The 12574-nt window shown below is 37.2% G+C and overlaps 1 protein-coding gene across 3 annotated transcripts in view; it reads right to left on the reverse strand.

Moving 5' to 3' along the window:
* Positions 1–12574, reverse strand: part of BDP1 (B double prime 1, subunit of RNA polymerase III transcription initiation factor IIIB) — a 79059-nt gene that overhangs the window by 42226 nt on the left and 24259 nt on the right. For 2 of the 3 annotated variants that reach the window (XM_046665804.1, XM_046665806.1), the window contains exons 12-17: positions 10669–10827; positions 8170–8329; positions 6534–6625; positions 5601–5796; positions 4674–4807; positions 173–719 (exon numbers count right to left, since the gene is read on the reverse strand). In XM_046665804.1, coding sequence (XP_046521760.1) covers positions 173–719; positions 4674–4807; positions 5601–5796; positions 6534–6625; positions 8170–8329; positions 10669–10827 — 1288 coding nt within the window. The remainder of the gene's footprint in view (positions 1–172; positions 720–4673; positions 4808–5600; positions 5797–6533; positions 6626–8169; positions 8330–10668; positions 10828–12574) is intronic. The other variant, XM_046665805.1, reaches the window with a different exon arrangement.

Genomic DNA, 12574 nt, shown 5'->3' on the forward strand with positions numbered 1-12574 from the left:
CAGTCACCTCTGGTACCTTGTCCCTTAAGGAAACCCCTCTTCCAGTTTCTTCCAAACCTGTCTCCACGTCACCTATAGTGCTGACCACCTCTGAGGCCTTTTCCTCTAGGGATATTTCTCTTCTTCCATTTTCTTCCAAATCTGTCTTTCTTTCCTCAGCAGCATCAGCCACCTCTGGTACCTTGTCTCTTGGGGAAACCCCTCTTCCAGTTTCTTCCAAACCTGTCTCCATGTCACCTATAGTGCTGACCACCTCTGGGGCCTTTTCCTCTAGGGATAGTTCTCGTCTTCCATTTTCTTCCAAATCTGTCTTTCTTTCCTCAGTGGCATCAGTCACCTCTGGTACCCTGTCCCTTAGGGAAACCCCTCTTCCAGTTTCTTCCAAACCCGTCTCCATGTCCACAGTGATGTCAATCATTTCCGGTGTCTTCTCCATGGGAGAAACGCCTCTTCTTTCAGTCTCCGTCAAATCTGATTTCATTTCCTCAGTAGTATTAGCCTCCACTGGTCCGTTCTCCCTTGGGGAGGCTCCCAGTCTTGCAACTTCTCTCAAAGCTGTTGTCATTTCCCCAGAGGTAAGAATCTCCTCTGACACCTCTTCCTTTGAGAAAATTTTTCTTCTTCCAATCCCTCTTCCTACATTTGGCTTTGGTTTCTGAAATCGAGTCTTTACCATTGGGACTTGTTTGAGTGTATTTGCTTTATTATCCTCTTGAATACTATAAAAAAGACAATCAAATTTTAAACCAGACTGCCAGTTGAAGAGATGATGTTTGAGAAATCACTAGTGAAACACTACAAACTCTCAAATTAAAAATTTAAGGAACCCCCAGGAATCTGTGTAAAATTTAAAAACTAAAGGAGAGAAAAAAATTCCATCTTTTGAAATTACGGGAAATTTTAAATTTAAGTTTGTAAAATAATTATAAAAATATTTTTATTAAAATAATTATAAAAATAATATAGGAAATTTTAAATTGAAATTCTAGGAAATTTTATTACAGTCATGTGTCACTTAACAACAGGGACACGTTTTGAGAAATGTGTTCTCAAGCGATTTCATTGCTGTGTGATCAGAGTGCACTCACACAAACCGAAGTGGTACAGCCTACTACACACCTAGGCTGAAGGGTACTAATCTTATGGGACCACCATCACACATGCAGTCCGCCGCTGGGTGAAACATCATTATGCGGCTGGTGCATGACTGTACACAGAGACACACAAAGAGAAATCTACCAATTAGGTCGATGACAACAGCAGCTAATTGGTCCTGAACAGTCTCTCTTCGATTGTCATCCACACCACCCTTCGCACGTACTGGCTGAGAAAGCCTCTCCAGTCCTCTACACTGCAGCCAGCCCAGTTTGCGCCTGCCACCCTCACCTAGACACACACCCTGCCATAAGAATTAAGGAACTCACTCACATGGCCAGACTTGGCCAGCATCTCAAATGGCTGGATGGAGGTATGATTTGAATAAGATACAGTCTTATAACGCAGAAGAAGTTTGGCCCTCCTCACTTGTTAAAAACAATTAAAAAGGAGATCTCCTGTCCAGATATTTCTCTAAGAGCTTGTGATTTCATGATACACACCGGGAATAAAAGGAAAGATCAACTAACAACAGTATTTGGCAGTCTGTTCAGTGCTATTGGGCACACAGCAGCCACCACCTAGAACGAGGATCGGCTCTCCAGAGCAGTAGCAGCACTCTATGCTCGTGCTTTAGCAGAGCACATGGTAAAACCAAGAAAACATACGACTGAAAGCGCTCTTAGTGACTGGTTAAGAACGGTCATTAACCTTGGGCAGAAGCCAGCTCAAACAGAACACCAGACCCATTCAGCAATGTGAGGCTGAACTAGTGTCTACACTTAGCTCCAAAAAAAGATCAAAACCGATGCTACTGCTTATTTGAACTTCCTAGGTTCTAATCTATCTTTCCTGGTTGAAACAACTGTTTTTTATAATGCAACTTTTGATAACACAGGCAGGTTCTTAGGAATAAGACCGCTTTTCAAATTGTACTTGTTTATATAACTCAGGAGTCTTATACCCACCATTGACTTTAGTAATTGATAACATTCAATGCAAAATTAGTACTGATCAATAAAGGAAATTGAATGTGGTTAGTCCTTGGTGGATTTTCTTCTATTTTCTGACTTATGATTCTTTTTATCTCTATCCAGAAATATCTACCTTTTAGTGAGGTTCCTGTGTTAGCAATCTTGGTTTGGTTATCATGAGAAAAGATAAACTATCTTTATAAAGTCACATTTTGAACACTAGCATATTATTAAAATATATAAATGCTTCAAGCAAAAGCTTTATTAAATTCATTACTTCAATATCATTCAAATTTTAAGATACAAATATGAAATATTCTGATTATATTCTATGTGCTTAGGTTGTCCCTAAGTAATAAAAGGACTTGATAAGCTTAACTTTTATGGATAAATAATAAACATCACACTACTTGGAGTTCATGAACAACCAGTCACCTAATAGCTCTAAGTACCCATCACACACCAGGAAGGTGTGAGCTAGGAACTGGGGACACGGTGAAGAGACAGCCCTCTTCTCACAGAGCGCCACCAGCTGGCTGCACAAGGAACTGACAGGCAGTGTCTGGGACTGGAGATCAGATCTGCAACTGAACCAGACTGTCTCTCAACCCAAAACATACAGTGGAGGGGCCGGCCGAGCAGTGCAACAGTTAAATTCGCATGTTCTGCTTTGGTGGCCCAGGGTTGGCCGGTTCAGATCCCAGGTGCGAACTTCTGCACCACTTGTCAAGCCATGCTGTGGCAGGCGTCCCACATATAAAGTAGAGGAAGATGGGTATGGATGTTAGCTCAGGGCCAATCTTCCTCAGCGAAAGAAAAAGAGGAAGATTGGTGGCGGATGTTAGCTCAGGGATAATCTTCCTCAAAAAAAAGAAAAGCCACCCAATGGATCCACAACTCTCTCTTCAGATTACCTAATTTAAGGAGAAAACCACAGAAAGAAAGAGGATCACAACTGAAGAAAGTAGGAGAAGGAACAGACACAAAACTATAAATCGGCTCCACAGTCCACAGATCTGATTGTCTAAAATATAGGGCTTAAGAATCTACAAAATATTTATAAACCTCGAGAAGATAGCTCACCAACCATGACACAAACCTCAAAATATTTCTATGAAGGAGATAGGATGCAAAATTAGCCCAGAAGAGTTTCAAAAACACAGTCACCAATTTATTGAATCAAGTAGAACTATTAATGCATTCTTCATGTCAGAGTCACTTTCTCTGTTTTCTTTCTCTTACACAGCATCTTGAACAGTTCAAAGTGTTTGAGGGTGGGGATTCGAGAAAACAGAATCTCAGAATTGTTTTTAACAATGCTGGAGATCCAAAGGCCAGAAAGGCCACAGGATAAAACAGAAAGGACACTGCCGTTGGAAAGTTGTTGAGATCAGACCGGATATTATTTCTAAACAACATCCACCAGGGTTCTAAAACCCAAGGACCACTCAGGGAAAACAATTTTCTACAAAGCCACATGAATTATTAATGGCGTCTAGCTTACACTGAAAAATACAGGAAGAAAAAATCCCTACTGTCAGGGGGTCAGCCCGATAGCACAGTGGTTAAGTTTGCATGTTCTGCTTTGGCAGCCCAGGGTTCACCAGTTTGGATCCCGGGTGCGGACATGGCACTGCTTGTCAAGCCATACTGTGGCAGGCGTCCCACATATAAAGTAGAGGAAGATGGGCACAGATGTTAGTTCAGGGCCAGTCTTCCTCCAAAAAAAAAAAAAAATATCCCTACTGTCAGATGTCTGTGATTGGTCTTTGTATCAGATACATAACAAGTAACGTAGTTGTGCAGGCTTCTACCCAGAGATTCTGCAGCAGAGGAGTGGTAGAGTGGGGACAGGGGGCTAGGGAGAGAGGGATGAAGCAGAGGAGGAGAGCAAGAAGTGAGGAACAGGGGAATTTCCGTCTTCTAACAAAGACCTTTAAGATAGCTCAGGAAACCCAGCTTTCACCCTCAGGTCAGGCGGCATTTAAACAGCTAACGCAGTGGGCAGTAAGGAAGTACACGACACGCCAGACCTGAAATGCAGAGACTGGTAAAACACTAAGAATTGTTGAAACTAGATAAAATAATAACAATTATTAGAACTAGATAGCAGGTACATGGGAGTCCATTATTCTGTTCTCACTGCTTTGTGAACACTGAATATTTCCTAAAGGAAAAAAAAATTTATACTAATAATTCCATTGCTCTGGTTTGGTACCCTCCAAATTTGGTACATAAACATAATTACGTAACATGATACACAGATAAGTCAGTCTGATCTGCTGTTGTTTTAAAAAAACGATTAAGGGGCTGGCCCCGTGGCCGAGTGGTTAAGTTCGCGCACTCCGCAGCAGGCGGCCCAGTGTTTCGTTGGTTCGAATCCTGGGCGCGGACATGGCACTGCTCATCGGACCACGCTGAGGCGGCGTCCCGCATGCCACAGCTAGAAGAACCCACAACGAAGAATACACAACTATGTACCGGGGGACTTTGGGGAGAAAAAGGAAAAAATAAAATCTTTAAAAAAAAAAAAAAAAAAGATTAAGAATTTCTAAAACTTTACACAAAATTCAAAAATTATATAATCGATAAGATGATGCCTACCTCACACATTCATTAAGAGTCTTGGGCTCATCTGGCTGCACATTTTGAAAAGAAGTACCTTTTTCCTCAGACTGTGATGTGATGTCTTCACACTCAACATTTTGACATGACTGATCTTCAATTTGTTCCGGAGTCTTAATAACAAATACATTTTTAAAGAAGTTTTAGGTTTCACAATGAAACACTCATTTATAAAAGATTTCATTGAAAATTTATCCAACTGAGTACAAGGAAAATGGTACACACTTCAAAATTATAAAATGATATTCAAAGGATGCTTTTTAATGTTTTTTCTTTAGACATCTTAGAAAATTTCATGAAGCCACACCTTTTATCTCATCTCAAAGCCCCCATTCTTTTCCTCCCAATCAGAATGCAAGTACCTGCTTCAGTCTCATCTGTTAGAATTACCTCTGGGTCTACTTTCTGAATCCTCATCACTGTATCCACATTCTAGACTTTGGGAATTATAACAAAAGAAACTCAAATCTCAAATTATGCCAACTTTTGCCCTTATCACAAAGACTAGTTATAATGTAAATAATCTAAAATTCATAATTTTTGTTCTTGGAATTGTATTTTAGTAGGGAGCTTTTAACATTTATTCTGCTAAAGCCAGCATTAAAATTCACATATTTAGCTACATTTTCAAAAAGGAAGTGTAATTGAAATAGCTGCTCAGTGATGGGGAAGGGAAGCCCAAACTCGAAGTCAAGTGAATGCAGATGATCCATCAAGTAAACGCTCAAAATCTGGAGCGCAGAGAATTAAATGGCTTTACAGATTAGCAAAGCTGCTGGCTGCAAGATGTTGGCCTTAAATTTAATGAAGAGTGTACACAATTGTATAGTGTGCTGTATAAGGTGGGGTGAAAGGAGGCTTATGTACTGGTTTGACAAAAAAACTGGGAGGGATCAGAGTACTTACACCTCTATCAACAGAGGATTCATTTTCACTGTTTTCTACATTGACCCCAATTTTTTCCTGTGATGGAAGAATTTCTTTTCTTTCGGCAGCTTTACCAACATTTGGCTTTGGCCTCCGCAATCGGCCCCTCGTTAGCCGTGTAGGCCTGAAAGCCTTTGGTTGATCATCTTCCTGCAGACAAATTTTTTCACTTGAACTGTAATAATTACAAAAGAATAAAATCAATGGTTATGCTGAAGCCACACACTTGCTTGTTTTCATTATTCCCTTCTCTCTGGTACGGGTAAGTAAACCATTTGTAATATAAAATAATTCCCAAGTATACTCAAGAACATCCTCAAAGACATCATACTTCTGCACCTTAACTCTTTGGAACAGACATAATCCTGGAAGCCTGACTATAAAAAGCACTTTAAAAGCAAATTTTCATCACAAAATTGGAAAAACCTATACCTGACAAGCATGTACTATTATTCCCCACTGAGGACACTCTTGTGTAATGTCCACCTCCAGGGCACTGCACACAGGTTCGGCATAAATGGACAGTCCAGAGCCACTGCTCAGACTCACACGGAGCAAGGCCGATTCTAGATCTCCATTCCAAGTTAGATATTCCCTTGTGAAACCTCTTGCTATAAGTAAAATTATCGATAAACATATATCTTAACCATTAATTTATCTAACTAGATTTTGTTAAAATCTTGTTAATACGTTGAGGGAGAAATGTAATCACTAACTCAATGGATCCAACCATAATTTATTTCTACAATATTAAGCATAAAGAGCATTATCAAAATGTTTCAACAGACCTGTAGTTAAAAATGGACTTAAGTACACTAGCTGAAAATAAACTTCAGACATTATCAAATAGAAAACACGTTTTACAATCATTTGTGAGAGTTACTATTTTTATTCTACTTCCTAAATACTTACTTAGATACAGTCTCAGCTTCTGGGTGCTCTCTCTCTGTATTCTCTGTTTCAGAAATGTCAAATGTGTTCCTTTTATCCTTTTCCAAGTGATTCTATAAATTCAATTTTTTACATTTAATCTACTTAACATCAAGTTCAAACTTTGTAATAAATGAAAATTAAAATTAAAATTTTTTGTACTTCTAATTGTAACAGAGTTCTTAAAATCACAAATGCAGATGAGAATATTATAAAACATATAATCTCATACATTATTGATAGAAGCATAAATTGGTATATCCTTTCCGGAAAGCCTTTTACCACTAAAATCAAGAGCATTAAAAATGTTCATACTCTTTGATCCTGTAAAACCATTTCTAAGACTTTATTCTAAGAAAATATTTAGACAAAGATTTAAGTACAAGGATGTTCACTGGAACAGTATGTAAAACAGCAAACACAGTAAACAAAACATGCAATAATGATTAAATGATTAAATAAATTCAGTTATACCCAGTGATAGAATATTATGATGTCACTAAAAACCATGTTTTCAAAAGATGTTTAATGATATACAAAAATATTTATGAAATGCTAAGTACCAAAGGATACAAAAAACTGAATTAATACTACTACTCAATTGTGTAAAAGAAAAGCTGGAAGGATATAGGCTAAAAGGTTGATTGCATCTGGATAACGAAATTACAAGTAGTTTTTGCTTCAATTTTTACACGAATCTGTATTTTCCCAATTTTCTAAAATTTAAAAACATCTTAGAAGATCATAATATAACAACTATCATAAAAAGTGTGACAAAAAAGATATTTCACATTAGAGAAAAAAAGCAGACTAACATTCTAAAAAGCATTTTAGCAAAAATAAAAAATTCATAACAATATAACGTTGGCAGGATAGGAAACAAGAACATTCATTTAACGCTTGTAGCAACATAAACAGATTCATTTTTTTGGACTGTCAGTTTGACAATGCGTAACAAGAGCCCTAAAAATATTTAAAATACTTTGACTCATTAATCCCACCACTTCTGGAAATTTATTCTTTGCGTATTTCCTTAAGAAAGCCCTATTTACAAAATTGTTTGCTTTTATTTACAAGAGTTAAAGCAAATGTCCACCATTAGAGAAATGGTAAGGTAAATTAATAATATGTTAATCTGAGGCAGCTATTAAAAAGATCAATTAACCCCAAGAAAGTGTAAATGAATAGTTTCAGAGAAAAAGTTTTAAATATTATATCCATTATGATTAAAAACTATAGAAACGTTTACATACATAAAAAGAGAGACGAACTGTATACAGGACAAATAGAGGAACGTCAGTGTCTGCATTCAGATGAAAGGGCTGTGCATGTAATTTTACGCACAGCTGGTTTAAAAATATTTTGAACAAAAATTTTATACAAGAAAATAAAAGGCAGATTTCTCTCTACTGCAGATGGTCTGAATTATCTCCTCAGTTCCAAAGAAAATGCATAAACAGGAGATTGGTAAAACAAATTTAATATTAATGAGCACATTCTCGTCTTTGTTTTAGTTTCAGTAACATTACTTTGTAATTACAAGCTAAACATTTTTATTTCCAACTATTTAGGAAAAATCTTCATAATTTTAGTTTGCATAAAGTCTCTTACTCCATACCTTTTCCATGGAAGTTTCCAGGTGTAAACTCTCGCTCTCTGCATCTGTTTTACCTTGTGAAATGGCTGGTTTCTTCCCAATTGCCCTTGATAAATTGGGTTTAGGTCTCTGGAGTCGTCCTCTTGCCACTGGTTTGACATTTTCTCTTTGATCTGTTTCCCTAAAAAATTAACATTATTTAAACTGCACCAACATGCAGGCATATTCAAACCAAATTCTGGAAAATCCTTTAAAAATCCACTCAGAGCGAGAAAATACTCATTTAAGCTTACTTACAGGAAAAGTAGCAAAGAAAACTAAAAAAGAATAGCAATGAGTGGGTAACTAACTTGTTATATCCAATGTTAAAAATGCGCTCGTCAGCATCAATCACTAAAACAGTGTGGTACTAACAAGCGAACAGATACACAAAGGAAACACAAGAAAACGGAGAGGAGGACCCCCAGATCCACAGGATTTTAGTATACAATACGCAGCATTTGAAAACAGAGAGGATAAGATGAAATACATAATAACATATTTAAAAAAATAAATATTACACTAAATAGACGGTGATGGGAAAACTGGAACACTGGAGAATAAAACAAAATTAGCTCCACTCCTTGCACCATGCTCCCCATATATTCCAATTGGATCAAAGATTTAAATGAAACCACAGAGAAATACAGATGGATTATTTCACAACCCAGAGGTGGAGTAAGCCTTTCTAAAATTTGATTATAAGTTCAGAAGCCATAAAAGAAAAAAATTGAGAAATTTGACAATATAAGAATCAAAAACTTTCACATGGTCAAAACATGGCTAAGTCAAAAGTCAAACTAGAAACCAAGAAAGCATGTTTTACAACTCATACCACAAGGCTAACCTCCCTAAAATATAAAGAGCTCCCACAAAACAATACCATCAAGAACTCATTAAAAAACTGGACAAGGATATGGACAACTCACAAAAGACAAAATAAAAATAGCTTTTAAATGCGAGGACATGCTCAACTTCACTCCCAATAAGTGCAAAGTAAAGCAGACAGAGAGCGTGAGTGAAGCAAACGTGACAAGACATTAGGAATCCAGAGAATCTAAGGGGAATTATATACAGATGTTCACTGTTCTGTTTTTTTGACTTTTCTTTAGGTTAGAAAAATTTGAAGTAAGAAATTGAAGGGAAAAAAATTTAAAACGACATACCCCTGCCAAAAAAGGAGCAGTGAGGTGGCAACACTACACTGAGATATTATTGTATAACCTGTCAAGACTGGCAAAAATCCGAGTTTAACACCACCGTTTGTTGGCAAGGGAGACAGGTGCTTTCTTATGCTGTTGGTGGGAATATAAACTAGCATAACTCCTACGGAGAGCATTTTGGCAGTATCTATCAAAATCATAAATGTATAAATGTACAGACACACACATATATACATCCTCTGAGCAAGCAATTCCATTTTTATGAACTTACCCTACAAATATACTTGCACATAGATGAAAAGATGGAGGGACAAGGTTATAAGCAATGCATGTAAAAATAACCTAAATAGCTCTCAATAGGGCACTGATGACATAAACTGCGCTTTATCCACACAAGAGAACACTATGTAGCTATGAAAAGAATGTAGAAGGTCTTTATGTAAAGATATGAGGATGTAAGACCAAAAAACTGCAAAATGGTATGTATAGCGTGCTACCACTAGGTTTTTAAAAAGGGTAAAAAAAAAATAAAGAGTACATATTTCTGTTAACTTTATGTAGCTTTTAAAAACTCTCTGAAGGAAGCTAAGAAATAAGTACCACCGGCTACTTGTCAGAGTGAGGGGGCAGGGCGGGAGGGACACTTCACTCTGCACCATCTTGTCCTTTTGGATGTCTGAACCATAACAATAGAGAGCTTATTCCCAAGACAAATTTAAATTTTCATTTCAAAAACTAAGTTTGATTCTCGATGTGACTACTCTTTACTGAAAATAAAAAAGAATTTGTAAACTGAATAGCTTTTAAGCCCATATGAGGAGTTATGAGGGAGACAAGAAGGAAGTCGGAATTTTTGAGATATTTCTTCAAAGGGAGATTCTTTGGTGCTTTTATTCTGTTTTTAGTGAGGATATTAATTTAACCAGTATCTGCATACTAAAAAACATAATCTCTTTAAGGTTACCAATATCAAAATCTACTACTTTGACAACAGGCAAGAAAAATAACTCAAACCAAGTAAAACTACAATCTCATGGCAAATATTTAGGCTTCTAAATTATTTTAGAATTTCATAAGTTACCACCTTGCTAAAACTCCTATCACCATAATACATCAGATATGAAAGAGAATCTTTCTGTAATGAAGTATAAAGTCAAAAACCTTGATGTCACACTCAGACCACAGAACAATTACACATTAAATGGTCTACAAGCCCCTCCTAATCCTTAAAGGAAGAAGCACCATTATCACTTCTTAAATAAGAAATTACCAAAATCTTGAAAATAAATTTAAAAATCCTACCATGTAAAATACTTACGGGGATTTATTTTTTAGGTCAGCATGTCTCCCTTCTGTACAACTGTTCTCAGCATCATTCACCTCACACAGAGCTCTAATTCCAACCTCTGATGAAGGCAAATCCGAAGTGCTTGATCCTGGAGTCTCAGCTGCTACTGACACGGCATCTGGTTGACTGCTAAGGAAATGAAAACGTAGCGGGAAAAGAATTCTTAGTGATGCATATTTTACACTAATTATTTAAAAGACTTTTAAAATATACAAAACCAATACTTTGGAAGATGATCCTTCATATTATGGAATAATTGAAATGGATATTTTGGCTTTTCTATGATCCTTCTTGCACCATGTTATTAAAAACAACACCTTCAGAGAAAGTAGCAGCCACAGATCACAAGCTTGGGAAAGGGTTCAAGAAGTCACAACATGAAAAACTCTTACTTATATGGGGTTGGCAAATCAAATGTATGTGCACATGTTCTGCTTTGGTGGCCCGGGGTTCGCCGGTTCGGATCCCGGGTGCAGACACGGCACCACTTGGCAAAAAGCCATGCTGTGGCAGGCGTCCCACATATAAAGTAGAGGAAGACGGGCATGGATATTAGCTCAGGGCCAGTCTTCCTCAGCAAAAAGAGGAGGATTGGCAGTAGTTAGCTCAGGGCTAATCTTCCTCAAAAAAAAAATTGGCTTTACCGTTCATGACCCCTTGTCTTTGTGTATGTAACAATTTTAGAATTGGCTTGTTGTTTTACAAAACCAATTGGAATTTTAACAGTCATTACAGGGTTGTTTTCCCCCTAAATTAGAAAAAGTCATCAGTATAGTTTTGTGTATAGTTTACAAAATTAGCTGTATCTCTGAAGTCAGAATTTAGAAGTCTGTAACCTAGCAAGTTAAGAATCAGAGGTCCAGGGCTCAGCTTCAAAGAAAGTATTAACCTTCCGAATTGTATGAAGACATTGGCACATCTGTGTAAGTGTATTTTTCTACACGAGAATAAAGAGCTTTCATCAAATTTTTCAGAAGACAGAAATATACACCAATGGAATAGAACACACAGCTCAGAAATAAACTCACACACATAGGGTCAAACGATTCTTGACAGGGAGCCAAAACTACACAACAGGGAAAGGACAGTCTCTCCAACACACGGTGCTGGGAAAGCTGGGTCTCCACATGCAAAACAATGAAATAAGAACTTTATCTTACACCAGACACAAAAATCAGCTCAAGATGGATTAAAGACTTAAAGGTAACATCTTAAACTATGAAACTCCTAGAGGAAAACATAGGAGGAAAGCTTCATAACAGTGGTATTGGCAATGATTTCTTGGCTGTGACACCAAAAAAGCACAACAAATAAAAGCAAAAATAGACAAGTGGGACTACATCAAATTAAAAAGATTCTGCACAGCAAAGGAAACCATCAACAGAGCCAAAAGGCAACCTATAGAATGCAGGAAAATATTTGCAAACCATATATCTGGTAAGGGCCTAATATCCAAAATACAAAAGGAACTCCTACAACTCAACAGAAAAAAAAAAAACAAACAACCCAATTAAAAAATGGGAAAAAGACTTGAACAGACATTTCTCCAAAGAAGACATACAAATGTCCAACAGGTATATGTAAAGATGCTTGACATCACTAATCATTAGAGGAAATGCAAATCAAAACCACGAAGCATCACCTCACACCTGCTAGGATGGCCATTATAAAAACACACAAACAGACACACACCGGAAAATGACAACTGCTGGCAAGGATGTGGAGAAACTGGAATCCTTGTACACTATTGGTGGGAATATAAAACGGTACAGCCACTATGGAAAACAGTATGGAGGTGCCTCAAAAATTTGAAAATACAACTATCATACAGTCCAGCAATCCCTCTTGTGGGTATTTATCCAGAAGAATCAAAAAC

The sequence above is a fragment of the Equus quagga genome, chromosome 7, assembly GCF_021613505.1.
Source record: "Equus quagga isolate Etosha38 chromosome 7, UCLA_HA_Equagga_1.0, whole genome shotgun sequence".
NCBI classification, from domain to species: Eukaryota; Metazoa; Chordata; class Mammalia; order Perissodactyla; family Equidae; genus Equus; species Equus quagga.